Raw genomic sequence first — 26,738 nt, forward strand, 5'->3', positions numbered from 1 at the left:
AGGGTTCCAGGGTCCGCAGGAAAGCAAATATTCTTATTATTCACCCCAAGGCTATCTGTGGTTCAGGCATGAACCTCTCCTTATTCTTTGGTCATTGAGTCCCGTTCTGTCACACACGGAGGTGACATTTTCCCTTCCTGATTTACTTCCTACATCCCCTTGGCTCCCATTCTGCATTGATAGTTAAGAAGGAATTTCCACATTAACATGAATCAATCCATTACTTTCTTTATTTCCCACATCCTCTCCCAAAATGACGCTGCTTTTTTTCTTGCCCATGATCAAAAGTTTCTAGGAAATCAGATACTGAAATAGATCACTGTTGTATGCCTTACAGAATTAAACACAATTACATTTTCTTGGAACATTAACTGGGATTACTGAACCAGTAAGGCTTTCTGGAATATAACAGAAGTTCAAGAGGTTGTGGGGACCATTAGTGTTGCTTTCTTCTAAATGAACACCCTTCTGCAAGTCTGGCCTTTCCTCCTGATGCCTGGCCCAGAACTGTTGATCAGCCTATACGAAGAACCACCGTCTGAGCACGGCTGACATCCAGGGTAGTCTTGTAGCAACTGGACATTTTCCATCCATAAAATAGGAATTGGGGCTTTGAACTAGCCTTTTCGTTTTGTTTCGTTTCGTTTCTCTTAGGGTTTGATTTATTTGACAGAGAGAGAGAGCACAAGCATGGGTGGGGGCAGAAGCAGAGGGAGAAGCAGACTCCCTGCTGAGCTGGGAGCCAGATCCCAAGCTCCTGAGAGCACGACCTGACCTGAAGGCAGGTGCTTAACCAATTGAGCCTCGCAGGTGCCCCTAGCCATTTCTTTTTGTTTTTTATTCTGCCCCTTCCAAGGGCAGGCTTAGTAAATCCCTAGCCAAAGGCCTAGCCAGTCATCACCTCTAAGTCCCCACCTCACCCCTAGGGAGCAGCACGCCATCAGGCCCAAAATTTTTCTGAAAAGCTTAGAGCAGCAGCCTTGGAAGTTCTGTGGTTTGCCCTGGGAGGAGTGGGAGAGAACCAGGTCATCATGAGATGCAGAGCTGGACCTGTTTGGAGTTGCCCAGCAACTCGTCCTTCTTGGGGCTTTTGTTTCAGCTCCCTTCCTCCCAAGGTTGACTCCCTGGATGGTGGCGGTGGCTGTCATCTTGATGGTCCTAGGATTTCTGACAATTGGGTCCATAGTTTGCACTTGGAGACTCTACAAGGAAAGATCCAGACAAAGAAAGGACGAATTCGGCTCTAAGGGTAAGTCACAGGCTGCTTGTCAGGCGTGCTACCAAGTGGGGTTGGACCCAAGTCCTTTGGGATGGCTGCCAATGGGAAGATACTCGATTCCAGAATTCTGAGAGTTGAGGAAGGGGGGATTATAAGGCACCAGAAGCCACTGATACCCAATATGAAGGTCTGGGGTGTAGAAGGAGTCAAAAGCAACGCTAACTGAGATATCAGACTGCTGTTTCCTTACTGCTCCCCCCCATCAGACTCTCTCCTCACTTCTAACTCGGTTTCCCAGTAAAGATAAAAGATCTGATCTCAAGCCAGTAGGAACTTCCTGCACATTTCTTAGGAAAAAAAACCATAATCCTTGTTCCTCATTTATTGATAAAGTTTCAGTAATCCTGAACTGACCTTTTGCTCCTTTGTGTGTCCCTCACACCAGTTTTCTCCCCTCCCTCATGTCTGCTTTCAAAGGTCATTAAGGTATTTTTGTTTGTTTTCCAGAGAAACTCCTGGAAGAGCTCAGTAAGTTCTCTCTTCTTGTCATGAATTCAACAACAAGGTGTTCTCTCTCCTGTTAGGAAACCCGTCACTGACTCTCTCTCTTTCATTGCAGGATGGAAAAAGGCTACGGTGCACGCAGGTCAGTGGCTCTGAACTTCTCAGACTCCTCAGGGGCTCTGAGGCTCTATCCCCCAGGGATTCGAAGTCCTGTCATACTTGGAAATAAGAACACTAACCCATTGTTGTGGTGAGGACAGATAGGGGAAAGATGATGGCGAACGGCCTCCACATTTTCCTTGAGGCACGTAGAAGGCCCTTGGAAGACATTTAGAAGACAAGCCCCTCTGACAGGGACCCAGTAGGCATTGGTGACAGTCAGCTCACACATGACGGGTGACAGGAGGAGGCCAAACAGCTCTCCTCCTGAGGGGGCCTGACAGCTTCTCGAACAGTCCTCTATTTCTTTTTGGAGAAGAAAGACTAAGTCTTCAGCACCTCACGCTCACTGATGCTGAGACTTGTTCTCTGTCTCTCTCTAGTGGATGTGACTCTGGATCCAGACACCGCCCACCCCCACCTCTTTTTGTATGAGGATTCCAGATCTGTCCGGCTGGAAGATTCACGTCAGGAGCTGCCTGAGAAACCAGAGAGATTTGACTCGTGGCCTTGCGTGTTGGGTCGTGAGACCTTCACGTCGGGGCAACACTTCTGGGAGGTGGAGGTGGGAGACAGGGCTGACTGGGCAGTCGGGGTGTGCAGGGAGAATGTGGTGAAGAAAGGGTTTGACCCCATGACTCCAGAGAATGGGTTCTGGGCTGTGGAGTTGTATGGGAATGGGTACTGGGCCCTCACCCCGCTGCGGACCCCTCTCCCCCTGGCAGGGCCCCCCCGTCGGGTTGGGATTTTCCTGGACTATGAATCAGGTGATGTCTCCTTCTACAATATGACCGATGGGTCCCATATCTATACTTTCTCCAATGCCTCCTTCTCTGGCCCCCTCCGGCCTTTCTTCTGCCTGTGGTCCTGTGGCAAAAAGCCCCTGACCATCTGCCCGGTCACTGATGGGCCTGAGAGAGTCACCATAGTTGCTGATGCCAAGGCCTTCACTAAGGAGATCCCACTGTCCCCCATTGGGGAGGACTCGGCCTCTGGGGATACCCTCCATTCTAAACTAATCCCCACCCAGCCCAGCCAAAGGGCACCTTAAGGAATATCCCAGCCCAACTGCTTTCTTTTGTCCTAAGCCCTCCCCTCTGTCCCCCCTGACACACCAGCTGCCAGGTCTACCCAGGCCCTGTTTCTCCCTGTTGGGTAGGAATCAGTTGGTCTTGGGGAGGTAGTGTTGTTGCTGCTAGAGAGTGTGGGGTCTAGGGCCTTCCTCCTCTGTTTCTGTGCTGATACTTGGGGCAGGAAGGTGACTCCGAAGCTGCTTCTAGCATTCTCCTATTCCCAGAGACCAAATCCTATAGGGAGAGAGAACTCAGCGATCAAGATGGGGTTAGACTGGCATGGGCTTATGACAGAAACATCTGAGTCTCCAGAATAGGGATGTGTAGAGGAACAGGTTTTAGGCAAGCAGGGGACTCAAAAGGTTCTGGGAAGATAAGATTCAAGGCTGAAATCCCATAAAAGAACTTGGAGGGACATCACAATGGAGGACTGTGAGGGGAACCCAGGCCAATGATGAACACCTGGCTGGCTTCTAGACTTTCTGGGCCTATATGTCCAGCTGTCAAAGACACGTCCTGGAGAGTAGAGGAAACTGGCCCTACTAGTGTGGGATCTAAGCCATTGGCTCGGGGGCCTGGGAGGGGATGAAATGATCAAGGCTGGGGACCAGACTGAAACTCTGATCCAGGAGAAAACTTCAGATGAAACCCAGTCTGGGTGGCTGGACTTGCCCCTGCTCCTGTTGTCCTGCCTGCCTCAGCCGGCCTGTTTCCCCCTGACCCCAGGGGTCCTTCCAACCTCACTCCACAGACCCCACACAAGTTTCCAGCTCTCTTCCTCTTTTGATATAGAATCTCTCCATCCCAGAGCCTTTCCAGGACCCTTCTCAGTGACATCACCTCTTTATCCACTAGGGTCGGGCCTCGGGGCCTCTCAGCCCTCCACCCTGCCTCTGGGTTAAACCCACAAATGCACCTTCAGTTCACTCCCCCCACCAGCCTTCACTCCCCCCGCCCTTCATCTCCAGGTCTGCATGTCCCCAGGTCTGCTCCTCCCCAGGCCCCAGACGCTGTATCCATCCCTGGGTGGGCCCAGCTAGGCTAGGCACTCCCGCTCAGTCTGCATTTTCCTGGCTACACGTGGCTCGTCATGCCCACGGACTGCAGATTTTTCCGGGCTCACACCTTCCATTTCCAGAATTTATTTTCCAGTTTCCAGAGTAGATGTTGCCCACTGTCTTAAGCTAATAAATAAGTATGTTGATTGCTGAAGGCGGCATCTGCAACTTTTCTTTATCCCGACAAGTGGAAGTGACATAAAAACAGGAAAGCAGCTGCGTGGGAATGCAACTGGCTGACCACTGGGGGTCTGTGTGTCTAAGACTCCCCTGCAGGCCGGGTTGAAGGGGTGGGGTTGGGTGGGAAGGTGGGGTTAGGGGGGACCCCATCTCTCCTCCTAGAAAGGTAACCAGACTCCTGGTGTAGGTGAGTGAGGCTACCTCTTCAAATGTTAACAGTACTTTTCCAGGAGGAGGCAATATTGGGGAAATTTTAAATGGTAATACCTTGTAATTGGAAAACAAAACAAAACAAAAAAAAAACCTTGGTGATCTTTAGAAAGCCCTTTTCCGAGGATTCCTGTTTGAAGAGCCTTAGAAGTTACCAAGGTGACATCTGTTGGCTTGGGAGAGTCTTAGGCGTGAAGGAGGTCAGGAGAAGAACAAAGCAACTAAGTGGGCCACATTTAACTTGGCCCAAGGGCCTGCACCCGGAGAACCAGATACAAAGGGCCCCTTCCTCTGTCATTTCATGGATCCCCAACACCCAGTGTCCTCTTTCCCATGCCCCTGCCTCTAACACTTCTCAGCTGACGCTGTCTACCCCATGCCACCCCTCCCCCGCGGTCCCCCTGGGAGAAAAACATTATTTACCTAGCTTTAAGTGTTCATTTGTGCTCAAATTATTCTTTTAGAAAGTCAAAGAAAAACAAAGTCCAAGATTTCTTTAAAAATACTTAAGAACCTCCGGCAGTTGCTCTGGTGTTGTAACGTATAATGTGGAACCTGAAATGTACACGTGAAATCACCCAGAACAGACGGGACTGCCCCCAAGAACCCCGCTCTGAGAACAGAAAGACGATCACAGATTTTAATAATCTCTGTGACTCCTCTCCCCTTCCCCCTTGACCTCCCCAAAATCCATGATTTCTTTGACCATTCAAGGAAAATGGCCACCAGACAAGAGTATTGAGCTGACAGTAGATTCGTTGGAAACATTTGTGTCCCTTTCCACCTCTTCCCACCTCCCCCAGGTCTATTCTCTTTGCATGAGACACTAAGGAGGAAGAACTTACCTGATAAGACTTGAGGCTCTCTTTCCAGCTGGCACCAGCTACCAGCGTCTAGAGGAAATGATCAGTGTTGGTAGGTCTGGCTTTATTTCCCAATTTTCTAAGAGACGACAGTGGTCATTGCTGTACCTCTAAAACTCAGAAAGTTTATCTGCATCCTTGAGAGAGATACTTGTCTTCAGAAAATGCTTACATACCATCTCCTCCCATATAACCACTCCAATAATCGGATTCTAACCTTCTCTACAGATTGTTTTCATTTTTTCCTCCCGGAGAGGTTGGGTTCTGGCGTTTCAGGTACCGGGGAGCACCTTCCTTCGGGGATAGTCACCATGGCTATATGCAGTGAGCCACGTGCAGACATGGCGGCACAGGTGGGCGCGCACACACGGAGCCCACGCGCATCCCTTGCAAGAGCCCTTTGAGCTCCTGCACTCTGATTCACACCTGTTGGGGCCAGAGCCCTGTAGCACAGAGGCCTGAACACTTCTGAATGCGGCTCTTCCACCTTGCCCTTAAAAGAAAGATTCACCCTAAAATAATGATCTCAAACTTGGGTGCATAGGAACATCCCCTAGGGGTGGAGGGAAATCTTACCAAATGCCATTCCCGGGTGGCACTATCCACAGGCTTTCCCGTTTCACCTCCTGCGGATGGCAGAGCGGGGCGTCGGTGAAGAGCTACAGGGTTGTTGTGCTTTAAGCCTCGCACACCTGGGCACGGCTGGGAATTACGCGGAGCGCCTGCTAGCCGCGCGCGGCTGGACTCTCCCCCCGGCGTCCGATTCGGTAGGTCGGGATGGGACTGGGAATTTGCCTTTAATTGGTTCCCTGGGGGTGGAGATTTGGTGCATAATTGAAGAGGCGAAGCACTGGAGTCCTTCCACGGAATTTAGACGTAGCCGCGAAGCGCCCAGGAAAGCAAGTTCTCGGGTGGACAGAGGCGAGACGACGGGTCTAAAATCCGCCTGGCGGTCAGCGGACTAGTTCGAGCTTGGTCTGAAACTCGCGCTTCGGGTCGGTGCTCTTCTGGGCACAGGGTCCTGACCGTGACGCCGGGCGAGAAAACCCGAAGCGGGTCCCGCCTGACTTTAGGTACGTTCGGAAAGTGGCTGCGGAAGACGCCTGGTGTCAAGGGCGCCCCCCGCCGGGTCTACGAGATACAGAAACGACTCGCTTTTTGTTTCCTTTGGGAACTATTGCAGTAAAACGCCCGTACAGCAACGCCCGCAGATCCTCAGTGCAGAGAGCTAAATGCACTCCGAACGAGACGCCGAACCAGCCGGTTCCCGGGGTGGGGGTCGGGGCTGGGGGGCTAAGCACCGGCTGGGAGGTTTACAGAAGAGGCTGGGGAGTCTGCGAGCACCTGCGGGCCCGGCCTCCGCCGCACTCCCCGGCAGCGACCTAGCGCCTCCTGCGATAGCGTGTGCACTCCGGCATCACGGGGGCTTTCACTGCCTCACTAGCATGCGGCCGAGAGGACGGAGAGTGCCCTGCCCGCACCCGGCCCGCCCCTCCCGGGGGCCCGAATCCGAGGTTGCACGGCAGGTGCCCATCGGCCGCTCGGCCACCGAGCGCCCCGGGCGGCTCTCCAAGGCGTACTTTCGGTCACTCTTTCACTGGAGTTCTCGTGTCTTGAGCAAAGGGAATAGTGTTTCCGCAGACCCAGAAATAAATTTGGAGCAAGACTCGCACCCGCAGGGTCAGGATGGCCGAGCGGTCTAAGGCGCTGCGTTCAGGTCGCAGTCTCCCCTGGAGGCGTGGGTTCGAATCCCACTCCTGACAAGCCGTCATTTTTCAGTGAACGTATCCCATCACCTTTTCCTATATTCCCCACCGTGGAATAATCAGTTTTTAAAAATTTCTTATCATCGCTCTAGAATTAAGCACTCTGTACCTGGAAGACATTTAAAAACTAATAATTTTCATCTCATCTCCTCTTTCTTACATTCAAGAAATTGAAGGAATGTCGACTCCTAAATTACACTGATCTTCCCAGGGCCCCTCTTTTGTTTTGTTTACTTACAGATTTCTTTTTAATACCCTTTTCTCAATCTCATTTCCTATCCCCCACCCCCATAAGAAATTACTGGAGAAAGGTCATCTTTTTCTTTCTAAACGTGTTTGCAGAACATGTACTTTTGGTTTTAGCTCTTGCGTTTTTAATTCACATAAATGACGCTGTTTCATGTATCCCATTCTATTTTTACTTTATTCCTGCCCTACTAGGGTGTTTAGGTTTATTTATGTTGCTAGACCAATCGCTTTTAATTGCTACACAGAGATGGGCAAGTCTGTCTTTGCCTACTCACACAGGGACGAGTCCCAAATTGGTCCCCACGCCTGGTCACCACAGAAAAGGGCGCCATCAGTGAACATCTTCTACATACTCCATTGTGAAGCTTTCCTTGACATACAGTGGGAGCCAATGGCAGGTCATGAGGGCCTGGCAGTTTGCAAAATTTGCACTTCATAACAGGATCCAGGACCCAGGGAATGTGATTTAAAAACATAGAAATTCGTGTTTAGTGACATCTTCAGAAATATCCCTCAGGTTCAAGTTTTCTGATGTCCAGCCTGTTTATTTTAAGCATTAATAGCTAGTTACAAATATTAGCATACAGTGTTTCTATTTTGAACTCCAAACTTGAGGATATTATTATTCTTACATGATTTATTGCCAAGCCGCAAGTAATGAAAAATCTCAGGTAACTAGAATCTTCTCCTCACCTTTCCTTTTTTAAAAAGAAATCCAATCTAATACCTGCTTACAAAGATGGTAATGATCTGTTTTATGATCGCTGATATTCAGAATCATTCAGACTTCTCCTAAATTCCTCAAAATTCACAGAAGCGTCCATACATACACTGAAAGAAAAGTGAATTGGTATTTCATAGAAAGATTGTCATCAGTAAGGTTAGAAAGGAACAACCAAACAAGGTTTTTCCTCTTATTGCCTAGGTGGCCACAAGTTCAGTCCATTTCTTCCCATTTCAAGTCCCCACTTGGGCCTCGGCAGCATATGACAGAGGAGGAAATGGCAAATAGGTGCAAAGAGGAGAAGCATTTAGAGATATCTGGAGGCCCAACAGGTTGGTTCAATGCAATTCAGGCTACATGGGCTTACCCCTGACTCTGCCACTTCTGAGCTGTATGACCTTCCAGGCTAGTGACTTTGTACCCCCGTACCTTGGTGCCTCCTCTTTAAAGTAGGGGAAATAATGGAACCTTCCTTTGTAAGGATGCAGCGGGCATTGTGTGACTTAGCATATATCGAGTGCTTGGCAAATAACAAATGCCTGGAAAAGAATAAACACCAGATAAATGCTACCTTTTCCCCCCATAGGGCATCTGCTATCTCTGGGGCCTGTGTGGAACTCTGGAGATCCAGAGACAGCCCTTGCCCCAGGACGTAGACAGGTTGGCGATAAAGTCAGATAAAAAGCAAGTAGAGGAGTGTTGCTATCCAGGGTCAAATGGGAAACACAGTCCCTTCTTTCTCCATCTCCTCCCAGGAGAACCATAGCAGTCCAGCTAGAGACTCGACTTACTTCACAATCAGTAAATTCAAAAGCCACCCTTACTGCTTTGGTAACACATGGTCTGTTTGAAAACGAAACAAAAACCCACGAAGCAAAAACAAAACAAAAACCCATGAAGCAAAAACAAAATAAAACAAAAACAAAACCCCATGAAGTACATGATACTTCTCAACTGTCAGGTCAAGTGCATCTGGGGTCTTCATGAGGCCACACATGGTGAGGATACTCAAAGGCCTTTGGTCATGTCCACACAAAGAAGAGTTTGAGGTGCAGACACACCTTCTCCCCTCATTGCTTCCACTTTGTAACCTCTGGTCACATGTCATTTCCTTTGCCTGGAGCACTTTGTCTACGTCTTCTCCCCAGCCTGCAGAAGCTGGTTAGAATTCTCACCCGGAATATTCCATTGCTTCAGTAACCAGTGCCCTTACCTCAATGGTGCAGATCTACTGAGGGCCTCTGGGCAGGAAGCATCCCAGGAAAGGCATTCCTGGACCCTGATGGATCCGGAGAGTGAAGCTTAAGTCAGATTCAGTAATAGTCATGGTCTAGTGTTGACTTCTACCTGGTGACTCAGCTGTCCTCTGCATTTGATAGACGTCTGTACTCGAGACCTGGAAGAAAGGCTTTCGTGAGCAGAGGATGGGAGGATGTAGTGAAAAAAATGCCTTTCCATTGCTGTTTGAGGCCTATAAAGAAAAGTGGGAGTTAAGTGGAAGAGTGCGTGGAGCAATTCTCCATAAGAATAGAGTTGTTTCCTGAACTAGTCCTCAAAGTCCTGGGACATTTTGTTTCTACAGATAGGACAAGAGATCGTAGTCAACCCTTGACCATCTACATAAAATAATGTGCTCTGAAGGTAAAAGCCAGCTGGTGGAACTTTCTGCACGGGGTGGTGGGGAGCTTGGTGGTGGGAGATGAGCAAGAGAGTTGCTAACAGCTACAGTGAGGTTCCATTTCTCTTGATTTGGTTTCTGTAGGGCCCTGGCTGCGAGTAGAACTCCAGACTACTTTTCCACTTCCCCTTTTTTTCCCTTCCCTCTTGGAGAGTTTGGGAGTAGGCGCCTCAGCTCTTCTGGACTTCCTCAAATCAGCCTGGAAGCTGCCATTTTCAGGTCTGCTTGTTCTAGGGGGCTAGCCACTCTGATAATATAATCAAGTAGATGCTTCTTTTCTGAAATCTTGATGACAAATATGTGTTCCTGTTTGATTTTCCCATCCGAAAAACTCCGGGCACAAAACCACCTTTTAAATTACTTACTTATGGCTTGTGTTATGCGGCTGGGTTTTAGTGGCTGCCAACAACACATTTATCAATCACAGCTGAGGTTGGCCTTTCTAAAAATACCGCCTGCAGATTGGGAGTGTGCATCGGTTTAGAATTCCCTCAGGAAAGAGAATAGAATGACCTGAGATGATGCTGTTGCTTGTAGTTTAAACTTGGTGATTTTGCGTGCTGCTTTCCCCTGTTCCTTGAGTAATGTGCTAAAATGCATTACATGCGAAATAAAGATGTTGAGATCAAGAAAGATAGAAATTCTTTCTCCCTAAAAGAACGCAATTCATCTTTATACCCTCTCTTTGCAAACAGTCAAAACGCCTACCCTTAGACCCAAATGCTTGAGTTAAATTCCGTAGGGGAATTTACCCCTAATATTACACTTGCATGGCTCGTCCTCTTCATTGAGGGTGGGAAAACCACAAAAGGCCCCGCTGGGATTCGAACCCAGGATCTCCTGTTTACTAGACAGGCGCTTTAACCAGCTAAGCCACGGAGCCAGCACGAGTCTTTGAGTTCAAATCGACAGTGAAAAGGAATGATCTTTGTTTTTCTTGGGTGCATTTCTGGATTTTTTCACCATTGAGGGTCAGGAGCAGCCCAGATGCTTCTCCAGACCCTAAAGATGAAGCAGTTCCCGCTTCGCCCCGGGAAGACCTAAGAAACCGCGCGGCTACAGGAAAACTGAGTCCCCTTCCGGCGGCGCCAGAGGCGTCTAGTCCGAGAAACTGCTGGGAGGGCGGTTCTCCTGCCTCCGAGGGGAATGTGACCTGCGGCCCGAGGCGGGGAACGCGCTCTGCTCACCCCGGAACACTTCCAGCACCTAGAATTGGTCCCTCGGGAAGCGAGCTCTCGGTCCTATAGTTCAGTGTTAATTAAAAGTCCAGTTATTCCTAACCCCATTTTTTCCCGTAAAATTGGGTTTCACCTGCTTGCTTCTTGCTTATAATGTTGGCTAATGGAATTCCAGAGTCACACCTTAAAAATACAAGACTTCATATTTAAAACCCAGTCTTAGACAGAAAGGAGCGACCCCCTCTCCTCTGCAACTAGAGAGGGAGAGAAGCTTTCTAGTCCCAAAAACTTGTCCAAAGGATCTGTTTGATAAGGTGTCAAATTGAGAGCATTCACAAGAATTTCTATATTGTCATGGGGACTTGTGTATTTGTAACTGTTTCCAGTTTATTCTATTCTCTGTAAAATAAATCTGTCCTTGGGAATGAAATTTGAACAGAGAGCATCAGTGAAACTCCTAAGATTTTACAAATCATGGGGCCATAACTGTGAAAGTAGCCTCCCCAGTGAAATTATGATTGACTATGTTGCTTGAAATTTATTGTCATGGTGATAATTCCCAAATCCAAATTTCAGTTTTTCTACCCTGTATCAACATTTGAAGGATTTTGCTGTCACACTCTAAAAGACAGCAGTTGGCACTTAACCTCCACCTACATGCATGATGGGGAGTGAGGGGCTGAGTGTGAAAACGTGACTCTACTAGATTTCTTATTTCAGTAAAACAGACAAAGTCTCTGAACCAGTTTGAGACTCCATGAAGTAAGCACCTATTTCTTTAATATTATAAGATTAACCATCATGTTATTATTAGCGTGCCTGGAGTCAGTATAATCACAAACCGCACAGTCACTTCTCCAACAGCTTTGACCTAACTGTGGCAGGCAGAAAGATGATAGAACCAACAGTATTTTGTTTGGGTTTTTCCTTTGGTGAGCAGCTGTCAAAATGTGCACAGCAATTCTTGGAAGTCAGCTGTTTAACAAGCCATACACAAATCTTGTGGCGGGGGGGGGGGGGGGGAATAAGACTTAGAGCAGTCATTTCCAGAAATCTGGGTGTGAATTCTACCTTCTACTCAATTCCCAGTGTGACTAGCAAAGACCATGGAAGGGACTCTCACATTGGCTCTCTTGAACATATCTGAAATTGAAGAAGGTGCAGATCTCCGTGTCATAGACAGCTGACAACAGGTGAGCGGCAGATAGTGCCATTTTCCATACACTTGAGAGAGAAACCCGAAGGACAGTGTACTGAGACACAGAGGACAGAGAGGAGTCCAGCACCTGATGTGCTCGCTCGGCTAGGCTATGCTATCCAGTTATTCAACTGAACACTAATCTACAGATTGCTACAAAGCTATTTTGTAAATATGGCTAATATCTACAATTAGTTGACCATAATATATATAATATAATATATATAATATAATATATAATACTATAATATCTACAGTTAGTTGACAGTAATATGGGTGAGACTACCAGCTGAACCAATTATTATTTCCAACCAGTTGAAAGGCTTTGAAAATAAAATGGAAATTTTCCTGAGGAAAAAGAAATTCGGTTTCAAGACTGTCACATCAGATCCTGCCTGACATTTTCTAAAGTACAGGCCCTCCCAGCAGAGTTCAGACTTGCCAGTCCTAGAAATACTTCTTCATTCATTCATATTCTCGTACTAGTTCTGTTTTATCTGGACTCTGTTTCTCTGACTGGTATAGCCGCTGAAGAAAAGACTGGAAACTAGAAACTGGAACTTTCAGAAAAGAAGGCACGGGAGAAAGCTCTCCAAAAACGAATGAAAGCTTGCCTCAGCTCAGGTCGGGTTGTGAGCCCGAGAGAGGTTTGAAGCAGCAGGAGAAGCTTTCAAAATCTGCACAACAAAGGGAGGTGTTTGTAGACACTGAGGAGAGAGCAAATGTGGACAGGGCCTCCAGTTCTCTGAGCTGAAGCCCATTTTAGTGGTGCAAGATGGAATCAATGGCTCCAGTGACACCTTGGGATCTGCTCTGTCCATGCTGGGTATGTGATTAGCATAAAATAGGACCAAGAATCACCTGTTTGCTTCATTTCTGAAAATTCAAGCATCACTGTTCATGTTTCCAAACTTCATTTTAGAAATCTTTTGCTTCTTATAGGGAGGGGATAGTCTCTGAACTGGGTTGGGAAAATACATTTTTATCTTGACTAACTTGTTACTGAAATTATGGGTTTTCTTCGATTATGAATGTAGGCAACAGATCATGGTTGTATTTCAGACTTTTTGACTTTATCACTTTCAGAAATCACTATTGTACATCAAAGTACAGTTGTTACAAATTGCTTTAAATACCATTTATGCTCATGCGTGCTTTGAAATTACAGTATTTATTAGGCCTCCTGCTGTATATTGTCATTTCGTGCATTAATAAAGGAGCACAAGTATTACCATATCATACATTTTTAATATTTTAATAACATATTCCAATACAATTGATTGCCCTTTGACATCTTCTTTATTTATCTTTTTTCGTTATATTTAAAAGTTATTTTGTGAGGCAGCCCATAGCCGCCAAAGTGCCCTAGGGGTACAGTACAACACCTCGTCAGAAGTCCTCTGCTCTACTGTCCTGGGGGAAATTCCTTGGTAGATAGACCTTAATGTTACGCAGAAAGAGCAGCAACCTGTATGATCTTCCTAAGGGCTGCTGACATCTTATGAGCTGAAAACAACTATTTTCTAAACTCATCGCGTATGTCCTCAATATCGGGCAGTTTCATTCGGTCCGTTAACAGCCCTCAGCATGTTCGCAGCGCTCCCCCAGGCATGGAGATAACAATTACTTCTCCGAAATACAGAGAGACCGACATCGCACACGAAGAGATGCTTCTGTGCTTGCTGAGAAAGCGAACGCGTGAGGGCATGCATGTGCGTGCGGGCCGATGCTGTTTCCCTAGCCTTCCGGGTTTGCCTTCAAGGGCTTATCGTGATTGTTTTACTTAGGTAATGCTTCACGGTCGTAAGCTTCGCGAAGGGCAGGGATCGTATCTTTTTTCTCCTCGGATCGGCTTCTAGCGCCTCGAACGGCAGGTAACACAAGCTGGTGAGCTAACGCGTGGATGCGGGGGGGGCGCGTGCAGAGAGGACGCGGCCGCTGGGGCGTGAGCAGGCGGCTGTAGGGGACCCGCCGGGCGCGCAGCCTGGGCAGCGGGGAGCGCGACCCCAGCGCGAGCGCGCCTCGCCGGGACCTGCCGGCGCCTGCGTCCTCACGAAAGCGGACAGGCGCCCCCACACTCTCGCGCGGGCCAGTGGCGCAATGGATAACGCGTCTGACTACGGATCAGAAGATTCCAGGTTCGACTCCTGGCTGGCTCGGGGTGCGCGGTTTTCTTTTACTCCTTTCCTCTGCGCACACCGCCGAGGTCTATGGAGTCCGAAAATTGGGGCAAAGGGAGGTTTACCTGCAAGTTCTCCGCGGCAAGAAGCCGGCGCTTTTAGCACAGCTGGGGTCGTCACCCCCTGTCGAGCCGGGTGGGCGTCGCTTAGGTGTGCGCGGAATATGCATGGTGCCAGGGCATGCCCATTGCGGTCAAGTTTCATAAAGATTGAGGACTCTATTGTTTTCCTCCAACTGGTCATTTTCAGAATAAATGGGTAAAGATTTGGTTTTAGGTTTGTACACTGCAAGAGCTTGATCTGCGTTCAGTGGCGCGCTTCTTGTGAGCGCTCGGGGTGCACGGACGCACACGCATCTGAACACTCATCTGCAAGGACGCAAGGGCGTGTTGGGCAGGGAGAATTGCGCTCTGGAGTATTCCCTTGCTATAGCGTTTCCGTAGTGTAGTGGTTATCACGTTCGCCTCACACGCGAAAGGTCCCCGGTTCGAAACCGGGCGGAAACAAGTGGGATCATGACTTTTAACTAATTAAATTAAAAATTTTTCTCACGCATTAAAAAAAAAAAATATATATATATATATATATATATATATATATATATCTCACATCTTCGTAAATACGTTCCCCGCCTTCTGTTGTCTTGTGGCCTGGCCGCGGTGCGGAAGCTGCACCGCCCGAGGTGGGTCGGAGTCCCGCGGCCCCGGCGGCGGCCTGACGTATTGCGAGGGGAGAAGCGGCTCTCCCCCGCTCCGACGCGAGGCGGCCGGCAGCCCGCAGCCCCGGAAGCGGTTCCTCGCCGCCCGCCACCTTCCTGTTCCCGGCAGGGCCCACTGCGAGCGTCTCCCCTCGGCCCCACGGCCCGCGCCGGCCCTGCCCCAGCTGAGGGCACCCGCGCGGCCCGGGCGGCACCTGGGCGCCCGCGCCTCTCGGACGGCCGCGGGACTCGGGTAAGCAGCGGAGGCTTCCGCGCGCGCCTCCCGACAGTGGGGGGGCCCGGCCGCCCCCCGCGTGCTGGGGACCCTCGGGCGGTCGGGCCGGGTCGCGGTGAGGGCCGCCGCCGCCCGCCCAGCCCGCCTCTCCACAGTAACGGTACCGCTGGCGGCCGGGAGCGCCAGTCTCCGGGAGCTGCGCCCGCGGCCCTGCGGAGACGCCAGGGCGGAGTTGGGGGCGGCGGCGCGAGCCCGCGGCTGGGAGCGGTCGGGCGGGTGGACCGGCCTGGTCTGGCCGCGGCCTCGCCCTCCCCGCTGCCCCGCTCCGTGAGGCCTCGCCTTCGGGAGAGCCCACCCGGCGGACGCCCAAGGCCCGCGGCTTCCGCCACTTGGCCCTGTGCGCTCCCCGCCAAAAGAAAGAAAACGAACCCAAAGTTAAGAAACGGACCAGCTGTGGATTCCGCGCGTTGCCTCGAAGCTTGAGGAGAGCCCCTGGCAGCCCCCGTTGAAATTCAGATCTTGAGCGCTGTGTGTGGCCTCCGACCTCTGGCTGACACACGGCCTGCTTCCGTGGCCATTGCATCCATCTGGGGCTTTCCCGGTGCAGAAGGTCTGGATATTCCCTGACAGCCTCGGGTATATCCTAAGGGTTGTCTTGGATGTATTAGGACTACTCCCGCTTCCGTTGTTTTTGTTCCTGCTGCTGCTACTACTACTACTTTTAGGCCTAGTCTCTCAGGCCCCATTGCTCTACGTTCCCTGAAATGAACGACTACTATGAATATGGTGTTTTTACGGCCATGAAAAAAGAAAGGATAATCTTTACCTAATGAGCTGTGGTTTTGTTTCTCTTCCTCTCTCTCCGCAGCTCCGTCTTCCCCGTCCATTATCATACCTTCTCAGAAAAACCCTTGCTTTTACCATCTTGTTAATTTCCTTGTTAGCAAGACAATAGTTAGCTTTGGTACGTGCTCCTAGAGTTGTATCTGAGACATTTTCATTTCAAGTCTCTTCTCGACCGCTCAGAAATACGAGTAAATGTGGTGCCCTGAAAGGACGCATGGGTCTCAGGGGCCTGGGAGGTGCTGGGAGATCTGTCCTCTCCCATCCCTCTGTGATGCCTATGGACGGGAGTCCTGTAGCTGGAAACGGAGTGTGCCCCAAGACCACCACTTGCAGATGGGTGACCATTTCATTGAAAGTCTGTGGCTCTCTGCTTCTCTTTCAACTAGGTGTTTTCTGGCAAAATGCAGAAGGAGACCTACGGTTTCAGACACTCTGCCCTTTCTCACCTCTTTCTACCACCCTTTCCTCCCCCAGTCTCCCTCAATGCCAAAGGGAAGCTCAGGCTGCCCACCGTGGCTGATACTTCCTTTGGAAGGTGGAGAACAACTGGGCTCTAGATTGTGGCCGAGAGCTCTTGCTCCTGCGGCACACTGCACCCTACCTACAACTTTTTATTTTGTTATAGGCTTTATCCTCTCTTTCCTAAGCTTGGTGTTAGCAGCCTTCTCCCAGGTCTTCCCTGCAACCGCAAGGTACAGAGCGAAGAAGGTGGCCTTCTGACTTTGGGGGTGGGATCAAGACTAGAACCAAGTTAGAACTATTTCCCAGAAATCCGGGTCAATAACAGCCCAGGGAACCAAAGGATGCTGCTGAAATGTGCCTTGTACCCGTTTGCTGGGAATGGGGTGGGGTGTGTGGGATGAAGTAGGATTTTCTGCATGGATACTGGAGTCAGGTCTATAATGAAATAGAAAAAAAATATATGGGAAAAGGATTTTGAGAGCTATGCAAAACCTCAAAATGAATCTAATCCTAGATGTGTTGTAGGTCCCTAAGGTCTTTTTACACTCCTTCCTCCTGTCGTAGTCCACTAGGGCTGCCGCAACAGGATTTGTGTGGTGAGCCACGGAAATTTATTTTCTCACAGTTCTGAAGGCTGGAAGTCCAGCATCGAGATGGTGGCACTTTGGTTTCTTCCAAGGCCTCTCTTCTTAGCTCACAGATGGTCACCTGGCTACCTCTTTGCACGGTTACCCCTCTGTGTTGTCTGTGTCCTCATCTACTCTTATATGGGATTGGGACCCACCCATATGACCCCATTTTACCTTAACTACCTTTTTAAAGTCCCCATCTCCAAATGCATTCACAATCTGAGGCCCTGGAGGTTAGGACTTCAGCCTATGAATTTGGGTGGGTGGGTGGGGGCACAAATTCAGCTCATATCTGGGGACTGAGATTGACGTATTAAATATATTATTGACAGAATTTGGAGATTTCCCAGCAGTTAACCTCACAGAAGACTGTAGCACACCTGCATCTCCTCATTTTACTCATCATTTGCATATTTTTATTGCAGCTGAAATAGACTCTTTGCTTTTTATTTGACTTTTGTGTTTTTAAAGCTACTTCTACCAGTTAATTTAAACTTCGTGGGTCTGCTTCTAATGAAAATATGCAAGTCTTCGTAGCTAATAAAAGTATTTTTTAAAAAGGCTGGAGTAGATATTCCCTCTCCCCTGAGGCTCCTGAGGGAGAGAAGCTTTCCACATTAGAGGACAAGTAGTCTGGTTAAATGAAGAGTTAAATTGTGAACTTTCACAGGAATTTCAGTCAGATTCTTTGCAATGTGAAGATGAATGATTCAACGCTTTCACTATTTTGTTTGTTCTGTTCTCTGTTCATATAATTCTGTCCTTGGAAGTGTTATTTTAACAAAGGGGAATTGTTAAATTCCCCAAACTTTAAAAATTGTTGCCATGTCTTGATAATTTCTTGACTTGGCGATTGCATTGAAAGTCCTATCTCTGTGTTCCCGAAGTTATACAATTACTTATATGTTTTATCTTCCCGTTCATAATATTTCTTTTCTCTCACATGCATGATGGAATATTTGTAGTCCTGTGACTTCTCTATTTTATGGCCTAACAAATTATTTCCCCCTTTTTTAATTCTTAAAATAGGTTTTTTTTTAATTAGTTGACTTTATTTTTTTAAGACCAGTTTTAGTTTTTCAGAGACTTTATTTTTTTAAGACCAGCTTTAGTTTTTCAGACAAATTAAGCAGAAAATAGTTTCTCCTGTTCTTGAAGTTTCTCTTATTAATAACAACTTGCATTGGTGTGGTGCATTTGTTACAACTGATGAGCCAGTGTTTCCACATTATTCTTAACTGAATTCGTTGTTTACTGTAGACTTCACTCTTTGTATACAGTTGAGTTTTACTAAATGCATAAGGTCATGTATCCACATAAGGTCATGTATCCACAGTTATAGTGCGTACAGAACAGTTTCATTGTCCTTAAAAGTTCCCCGGAAAAAAAAAAAAAAAAAAAAGTTCCCCGGTACTCCACCTCAAGTAATTTCTTTTCAGTGAACACCACTGTATGGTGAGAACGCTGCCCTCCCCATCCCTCCTTGGCCTTCACGGAAATGAAATGTCTTTTATCCCACTGGCCCTTTTTCCTTATTTGTGTATCTGTCTCCTAATTTGTAAGGTCTCTGGAGAGTCAGCCCGTGGTCTCCTGATAAGCTTCCTAAAGGTGAGTTTCAAGGAACTAATCCATATTTGTGTACTCAGATACAGCATTCAGACAGCGGCCTGTTTTCCTTGAATTTATCTTTATTGTTACCTGCTGTGTTTCGGCCTTTGACATGTGGAGATCATGGCCCCCCTGCTTGGGATGGACTGCAAGGGATCTAACATGAAGAAGACTGAGCCCAGGAAACAGACTGTGAGCATTCCCACACCAGGACTTGGGCTAAGAAACACAGTTTTGGAGTGAGATGGAAGGAGAATGGTATGGAGTGTCCATTCTTGAGGGAAGTGTGTCCTAGAACAAAAGCTCACCCTTTGGTTTCCTCTCTCATTCTCTGGTAACAGAAAGGTCTCTAAAAATATATGCAGAAGGTTTAGAGTGACATTTTCATTTTCTCTTCAAGCTGGCACACCTTTGAGATTGAATGGGAGCATTATAAATAATTATGCCAGGGCAACAGGTATAAACCACGTGACCCTAATACTAGATGATTTTCATGCCATAAAATATCTCTCAATGTTGGTTTGCTCATTTTAAGAACAGCTGTCTTTTCCTACCTGTTCCTTTATGGGCATACCTTTACCATACCCAGAGTTGACCAATGTGACCTCTGGCATCTTTCTCAATTATTTTCCTTCAAAATTATTTTCTTTATTGTGTCAGAATTTGGACTTAAAAAAAAGTTCTGTAAGGATTGTTCACACATTTCTTTAGTGATACATTTGGGAGAGAGAAAAAAGAGAATAAATTAGGCATAAATTCATTCAATGTTTAGGGAAGCATGTTCTCGGCAGAGAACATTCCTGGGTTGGAATGGCAAGCTTGCATCTGTGGCAACAGGGACTTTTCGGCCCTCAGGAATTTAGATATTTAGAGGCAAGGGAAGAGCACAGTAAGGGAAGAGAAGGGTCCAGCTAATTTCACATTAGCTTTTCAGTGAGTCGCTTTCAGCATGAGAATGTAAGGGTTTCTCCTCTCCATTTCGCTCTGTCCCCGAAGTTTCTTACAAGGTTATCAAGGAAAAAAGACTGATTCAAGGCACTTTGCTTCTCCTTTCTTCTTTATATGAACACATTTCTCCCTGTATTGCACGTGAGTGAAAGAAAAAAAATGCAGAATGTCCGGTCATTTTAGTCATGGTGAAAAAAATGGGGAGAAAAATAGATAAATTTGATGTTTTAGCACCATTTGTAGGTGCTCACTTTAGTTAGCCAAGGAACATGTTTGCCCACTACATATCCACATGGTGAGGCCCGGCAAAAACAAAACAGAACAAAACGACTCTGGAGCAATTTAGGGACAAGATAACACATATTTTTTTCCTTAAAACATTGTAGAGTGGGACGGGGCATACGGTTACAGAAATCCCCAGGAAATGTTTTCGAGGGTGGGGCAGAGGTGTGAGGAGCTAGTCCTGGCCTCAAGCTTTAAAAAGCTTCACACAGGGCTTGTGAGTGCCAGCCATCGGCCCAGGTCCTAATGACCCAGACTAAAAATAAATCACTTTCCATTTCGTGTATCCCTGAACCTGTCCTTTGGGCTACATACTTTTTAAAAGTAGTTTTTATTAATTCTTGGGCAGATACATAAAATGTCTCTGTGTAGAATCTAGAGAGGAGTACACCAGCCATGTCGTCCTCCCTACCCCACCTCTGTTCCAGGGAGAGGATTTTACCCCCACCCCTTTCTCTGGACCCTCTTCCTCTCTCCAACCACCATCCCTTTCTCAACCCCCTTTGATGTGACTACTGTCCCAATTTTTATCTTTATCCCTTGTTTGTTTGTGTTTTTTTTTTTTTCAGTTTTACTACATGCTTGTAGCCTAAACGTGTCATTTACTTTTGTACTTGGAAATGGATCTGTACTACACATATCTTGCAACCTGTCATTTTTGCCCAACAGTATGTTCTTGAAGATTCATCCGTGTTTTTGCATGTCACTGTCATCTATTCATTTCTGCTTCTGAATATCATTCCCTTTCAGAGATGCTACTAAACATATTTACTCTCTTATTGAAGGCCAGTGGATGATGTCGGGTTTTGAAATTACAGAGTCACCATGAACTTTCTTGTAGGGATCTCCTCTGCATGTCTCCAAAAATTCCTCTAGGGAAACATTCAGAAGTAAAATTGCTTTCAGAATGTTTTCAGGTTTAATACACTAATTTATACACACAGAAACACACATCCCGGCAGTGTATAGCACTTTAATTGTTTTATATCTGCTGAGTCCTTGATTTTGTCAATTTAGTTTCCACCGGTTTGATGGGTGTAAAGTGTTAGTATACATTTCTCATACTACTAATGAGGTTGAGCATACTTTATGTACTCTTCACCATTTCTACTACACCTATGAAGTACTTGTTTACACTTTTGCTCATTGTTTTAAAATTTTCCTTTTGTCCTTTTCGCATATGTCTGTAGAAATTCTTTATATATCCTGGATTCAAATCCTTTGTCAGTTCTGTGTGTTAGGAATATCTTTGCCCTGCTTATGTCTTATATCTTATATTTTTACTTCTTCATACTATCTTTGATTTACACAAATTATTCATTTTAATATAGCCAAATTTGAATTTTAATGTAGTTAAATTTGTCAGTCTTTCCCATTTGGTTGACACTTTTTGTGTTTGTTAAAGAAATCTTTCTAGGAGCAGTGTGAGGAAGACAGAAACCACCCCCCTCCCTGGACTGGCCAAGCCACCTGCCCAGCGCTGCTGCCACCATGCCCAAAAGAAAGGCCAAAGGAGATGCTAAAGGCGACAAAGGGAAGGTGAAGGATGAGCCGCAGAGGAGATCGGCACGCTTGTCTGCTAAACCGGCTCCTCCAAAACCAGAACCCCGGCCTAAAAAGGCCCCTGCAAAGAAAGGAGAGAAGCTACCCAAAGGGAGAAAGGGGAAAGCAGATGGTGGCAAGGAGGGGAACAACGCTGCAAAGAACCTAGATGCTTCCACAGTCCAGTCACAGAAAGCAGAAGGCAGTGGGGATGCCAAGTGAAGTGTACTTTTTTGATAGTCTGTACTTCTAGTGACTTTACTGTTTGAAATACTATTTTTCTTTAATCAAGTTTTATAAAAATGTAGAATTTGGGTGTTTTCTTTCCCCAAACTTAACGTTGTTAGCATACAAGACGCATTGTTGTTGTCCTTTGTGCAAAGTGCAAATACCACTAATAGAATGTCTCAGAAGCTGGCTTGAAATGGGGGAAGTTGGGATCTTCTCTCCTTGTTTTTGAAGATTATTCTTGGTTCCCAGGAGAGATTCTCTGACATTCACACATGTCAGCGACTTGGGCTTAGAAGCCTTACAGCACAGAGAAGCAAAACTTCATGTCTTCTTTCCTGATGCCGTCAGCATATACTTGACTTCCTGAAATAGTTGTGATGTGGCCTTGGCTCCCCTAAAATCCCATGCTGGGTAACAGTACTCAGGCTTCCTGGTGATAACATCAACATGGTGTTGCTCCAAAGAGCCAAGATTCCTGTTTGTAGTTTGTAGATCATTGCATTGATGATCTTAGAGTTTTTAGTTCCTTTCTTCCGTGTCCGAGTTGACCTGTGAAAAGATCTTACATGCCTCTTGTGAAATATCCACCCCTTCTGAGAACTCCCGCCTTTTCAAACACAACAGAAGACTGTTGACTTTTGGGGGAGGGGAGTTTGAAAGTTGTGAAATGTTACGGATTGTCAACCCTGTCCTCCTGGAAATAACTGGTTTTGAAAAGTATCTGATAAAGCTGAATACAAATTAGCTTGGTGGTAGGGGGATCATTTCCTACCCAAAGTCATAGAGATATTCTTTCCTGCATTGTAAACCTTTTATAGTCTTGCTTTTCACATTTGTCTGTAGTCTGCTCTGAACTGATTTTTGTGAAAAGTAAGAGATAGAAGTTCAATAGAGTATTTTTTCCATATGGATACATGGTTGTTGCCCCAGTAACCATTATCTGAATACTTTACTCTTTTCCCACTGATCTATAACACCAGCTCTTTCATAAGTAAACTCTCTGTGTGGGTGGGTCTGTTGATTATTTCTTTTCAGTCAGTTTGTCTAACCTTGTGGCCGTACCATACAATCCTGAGTACTACAACTTTAGAAACAGGTCTTCATATCTCAGGACAAATCCCACCTCCAAAAAAATCATCACCAAATTTTTCTTCCTTGGGAGTGTCTTGGCTTTTCTTAGCCATTTGCTCTTCTGTACAACTTTTAGAATTAGATTGACAAGTTCTAAATCAAAACAAAAATGTTGGAATTTTTATTGGATTTGTACGGAATTTATAGACTAAATAATACAATGTTGAGTCTTCCAATCCATGAACATGATACAGTTCTTCATTTACTTAGCCTTTTTAAGTGTCTTTCAATAAAGTTTTATAATTTTCTCCATAAATGTCTTTTGTTTATATTTCCTAGGGACTTTATACATTTTGATGCTGTTCTTATGGTGTATTTTTAGTTACTACATTTTCCGTTTTTAGCTAAAGCTGATGTTTTTATCCAGCAACCTTGCTAAACTCTCACTAATTAATATGTCTGTATGTTCTTTTGGGTTTTCTACATAGGTAAACTGTATGTTGTGTATGTGCAGGACAATTTTGCTTCTACACAGTTTCATTCCCATTTTTACTCTTTTTAATGCTAGGAATTGTCCAAGAGCTGGGGGCATAGCTGTGAAAAAACAAAAGTCTCTTCTTTCACCAAGCTTATGTTCTGGTTGAGCCTGGGGAGAGAAATAGAAAATACACAAATTTATGGGAGGAGGGGCCTTAAGTAAACAACTAAAAGGGGGTGTAATTTCAATAGGGTGGTTAGGGAAGTCCTCGATGATGAGATATTTGAGCAGAGCCCTTAATGAAATAAAGGAGGGGATGTCAATATGTGGGGAAAACACTCCAGCAGACAGGAGGTGAACATGTGTTTGGCTATTTGGCTCACTGAGGAAGAACAAGGAAGCAGAAGGGGCTGAACTGGAAAAAAGATAGATAAGGATGATAGCTGATATGATTGCAGAGATAGCGAGAGGCCAGGAAATGGAAGATGCTCCAAGCTGTGATTTTCTCTGAAAGTGATGGGATACCGTCAGAGTTTCCAACACAGAACACAAAGTGTTGAGGGTGGGGGGTGGACAATAGGCTGTCAGGGGAGGGCAAGAGTTGAAGGAGGAAGACCATTAGATGGCTGTCAAACTGAATTGCAAGAAATCTACTTTATATGCTGGATTACTGTCCTTCCCTCTGTTTAACTATTCCCACTCCATTTTCTTTGGTAAACAGCAAACATGTATCTGCTTTCTCTTTGCTAAGCAACAGGTCAGGACCAAAGAAAAATATCCCTGTCCTCAAAGTCCAAAGTCAAATGCAATAAAGTCACCACAGGGTACTGTGCTTAGTGTTGTGGTAGTAACTGCAGGAGCCCTGCCCCTGATGTCAGAGTATAAAGGGGTTTTCGTGAGAACTTCCTGGGTCATTTTGACACTGAAGCAGCAAGATGAAAACAGGAGTTGGTCAAGCAAGGAAGGAGTGGGGGAAAGCCTTCTAGTAAGGGTAAAAACATCTGCAAAGATGTTAAGAGAATATGGTGCATAGAAGATGTTCAATAAATTGTTGAATCAGAAAAGATTTAATTGCATAATCAAATTCTAGTAGGTTTTTTTTAAATAAGGTATTTCTTTTCTTTTTAAGATTTTATTTATTTGACAGACAGAGATCACAAGTAGGCAGAGAGAGAGGAGGAAGCAGGCTCCCTGCGGAGCAGAGAGCCCAATGTGGGGCTCAATCCCATGACCCTGGGATCATAACCCGAGCTGAAGGCAGAGGCTTTAACCCACTGAGCTACCCACGCACCCCAATAAGGTATTTCTTAAGTCCTCATTGTTTGCCACTGTATCTGTCCAATGATTTCCATGCATAATTTTATTTCCACGACCCTATGAGCTGAATATTACTATCCCCATTTTACTTTACATTCAGTGAAACTGAGGCAAAGAGAGATTAAATAATTAAATTAAATTAATTTGCTTTGAGATCAGACAATGAATAGAACAATCCAAATTAAGACCCAAGTCTACAACTCCAGCGCCTAGAAGATAACTCATTGTTGAAAGATCAGTGGTATAAATTTCAAATGTAATCCATCCAGTTTCTGAGTAAACCAAGGAATTTCCCAAGATACCATTAGGAAACAATGACATGCAAGAAATAATAATGCTGTTGGCTAAACAGCTGTAATTTCCAGTGAAGAAGGGTAGTATTGAAAGGACCCTAAATTCTAGAGGGAAGTGGTCATATGGAATTTAGGCAGTAGTTCTCTAGCAACATAAAGCTAGAAAGGCTTATTTTTTCTGTACAAAGATGCTAGTTTTTTGGACAAATATTTCTAAGCGGGGAAGAGCAGATTAGGAAATAATAAACTACATTATAAACTTCCTTGTCCACTTTTCCGGTCCACTTAGCACTTACATTCCCATCTGTAAATTCATAAATTAACATCCCGGTTTATGAATATTTTGAGAATTTCGGTGTCTGATACCAAACAGACTGAGTGCTCCATAACTAAATTTCTGGCCCTCCAAACTGAGGCATTGGTTCCCGGAAGAGCTGGAAAGACGTGGGAGGGAAAGTTCTTTTCCTGTGTCCACCCTTGTCCCGCTTAGTTCTGTTGGCTGGTGAGCTGGGGAGGCCCCTGGCCTCGTCATGAGAAGGAATTCAAGGACAGAGTCGCAGCACAGCGGACAAGCGACCCACGTGGGAAAGTTTATTAAAAAGTACAGTCTCTAGACTTAAGAGAAGACAGCTCGAGAGAGAGAGAGAGAGAGAGAGAGAGAGAGAGAGAGAGCGCGAGAGCGCGCAAGCTGTGCAACCTAGGGCTTGTCCTCCTTTTACACACCGTTGTTTACTAGGGGGCGGAGTGTTCCTCACTCCGGCCGGAAGCAGGGTTTCCCGCTTTTTCCCTCCTCCCTTGCCCAGGGGTTTCCGGTCGTGGCGCCGCCATCTTGGGCCTGCCTGGTGGGATCCGGCTTCTCGCGGACACTGCCAGGACGGGCCCCTGACCTTCCCCACAGCCGGCCGTGGCCTCCTCCTTGCTGGCCTCCGGGCCTCGCGGCAGAGCCTCACTGGCCACTCTAGAAGTCCTGTCCTGCAGAGGCATCACAGGGACCTCCGTAGCACCTGCGCCGGGCCTCCGCAGCCGCAGCAAGTTGCTGCACGTGGGTCGTCCCCGGGAACGCCGAGGGCCCGCGGCATCCGTCCGGGGCGCGGCCCGCGAAGCACTTCCGGCCCTTCTAGGCCCTTAGGCGGCCTCCGCAGCCCCTCCCCGGGAGCAAAGGGAGGCTGGGGCTGTGAGGCTCCTGCCCTTATCACTGCTCGGACCCCGCGCAACCTTGCTCAGGCGTGGGGTCCCGGGCGCTCATCCCAAGTCCCCTTAAGCGAGGGGGTGGTCGGAACCCGCCGTGTCTCAGTGCGCGGCCTCTGCCTCTGTTGGCTTCCCGGGGGCCCGCTGGCCTCCTGAAGCGGCCCAGGGAGCCCTTCTCGCGACTGCTTCTAAAGAGCAGTACGAAACCCCTAGAAGGACGAAAGAGCCAGTCATGCGACACAGCAGTTCCCGAACTGAGTGAAATAACAAGTGACACGGCGTGAACGCACTGTCCCCTCAACGACAAGACCCGTCTCAGGACGCGTCACGTCGAAACAGTGAGTAGGAGATGTTGACGTGCTCTGAGGGGGGGGTCTGGGGCGAAGGACCAGGGAAGAATTCTTGGGACGTTTTGGGTGCCAAAAGGTGTTTCTATGACAGCACAGGGTTGGGACCGTGGGCAGGAAGAGCCGCAGCTGTGATTGTGGGAGAGACCGATGCGACACGTTTACGTTTGTAGAGGGAGGGAAGGTAGAGCTCAGGGAAGTTTAAGGAATTTCTGGGTGCTGAGAGCAGGGTGCCCCAGGACCTTGGAGGTCTGGCTATTGTTAAGGGAGCCTTAGGTTGTTAAAAACACGTGCGCATTAAGGCAGCCGTGAGTTCCTTGGGGAC

The 26,738-nt window shown here is 46.9% G+C and overlaps 2 protein-coding genes, 4 non-coding genes and 1 pseudogene across 12 annotated transcripts in view; 5 read left to right on the forward strand and 2 right to left on the reverse strand.

Moving 5' to 3' along the window:
• The window catches only part of BTN1A1 (butyrophilin subfamily 1 member A1), a 31,361-nt gene extending 27,194 nt beyond the window's left edge, over nt 1–4,167 (forward strand). For 2 of the 3 annotated variants that reach the window (XM_044260262.1, XM_044260264.1), the window contains exons 6-9: nt 1,100–1,249; nt 1,727–1,747; nt 1,839–1,865; nt 2,266–4,167. In XM_044260262.1, the coding sequence (XP_044116197.1) occupies nt 1,100–1,249; nt 1,727–1,747; nt 1,839–1,865; nt 2,266–2,933 (866 nt within the window). In that variant the 3' untranslated portion in view covers nt 2,934–4,167. The remainder of the gene's footprint in view (nt 1–1,099; nt 1,250–1,726; nt 1,748–1,838; nt 1,866–2,265) is intronic. The other variant, XM_044260268.1, reaches the window with a different exon arrangement.
• LOC122914253 lies at nt 437–594 on the reverse strand (annotated as a pseudogene).
• A 2,779-nt stretch (nt 4,168–6,946) lies between the features above and the next one.
• TRNAL-CAG lies at nt 6,947–7,029 on the forward strand. Its single transcript has one exon. It is a non-coding gene; the product is annotated as a tRNA-Leu (tRNA).
• A 3,463-nt stretch (nt 7,030–10,492) lies between these two features.
• Nucleotides 10,493–10,566, reverse strand: TRNAT-AGU. Its single transcript has one exon. It is a non-coding gene; the product is annotated as a tRNA-Thr (tRNA).
• Nucleotides 10,567–14,145: 3,579 nt separating this feature from the next.
• TRNAR-ACG lies at nt 14,146–14,218 on the forward strand. Its single transcript has one exon. It is a non-coding gene; the product is annotated as a tRNA-Arg (tRNA).
• A 454-nt stretch (nt 14,219–14,672) lies between these two features.
• On the forward strand, nt 14,673–14,745 carry TRNAV-CAC. The gene has a single exon. It is a non-coding gene; the product is annotated as a tRNA-Val (tRNA).
• A 243-nt stretch (nt 14,746–14,988) lies between these two features.
• Nucleotides 14,989–23,102, forward strand: HMGN4 (high mobility group nucleosomal binding domain 4). 5 transcript variants are annotated; one of them, XM_044260849.1, is made up of 4 exons: nt 14,989–15,189; nt 18,672–18,716; nt 18,837–18,974; nt 21,352–23,102. In XM_044260849.1, the coding sequence occupies exon 4, from the start codon at nt 21,438–21,440 to the stop codon at nt 21,708–21,710; it is 273 nt and encodes a 90-aa protein (XP_044116784.1). In that variant the 5' UTR covers nt 14,989–15,189; nt 18,672–18,716; nt 18,837–18,974; nt 21,352–21,437; the 3' UTR covers nt 21,711–23,102. The 5 variants fall into 5 exon arrangements, with proteins under 5 accessions (XP_044116784.1, XP_044116799.1, XP_044116804.1 ...); XM_044260864.1 differs by having other exon boundaries at nt 18,837–18,908; XM_044260869.1 differs by lacking the exon at nt 18,837–18,974.
• The last annotated feature ends 3,636 nt before the right edge of the window (nt 23,103–26,738 follow it).

The sequence above is a fragment of the Neovison vison genome, chromosome 1, assembly GCF_020171115.1.
Source record: "Neovison vison isolate M4711 chromosome 1, ASM_NN_V1, whole genome shotgun sequence".
Lineage (NCBI taxonomy): Eukaryota > Metazoa > Chordata > Mammalia > Carnivora > Mustelidae > Neogale > Neogale vison.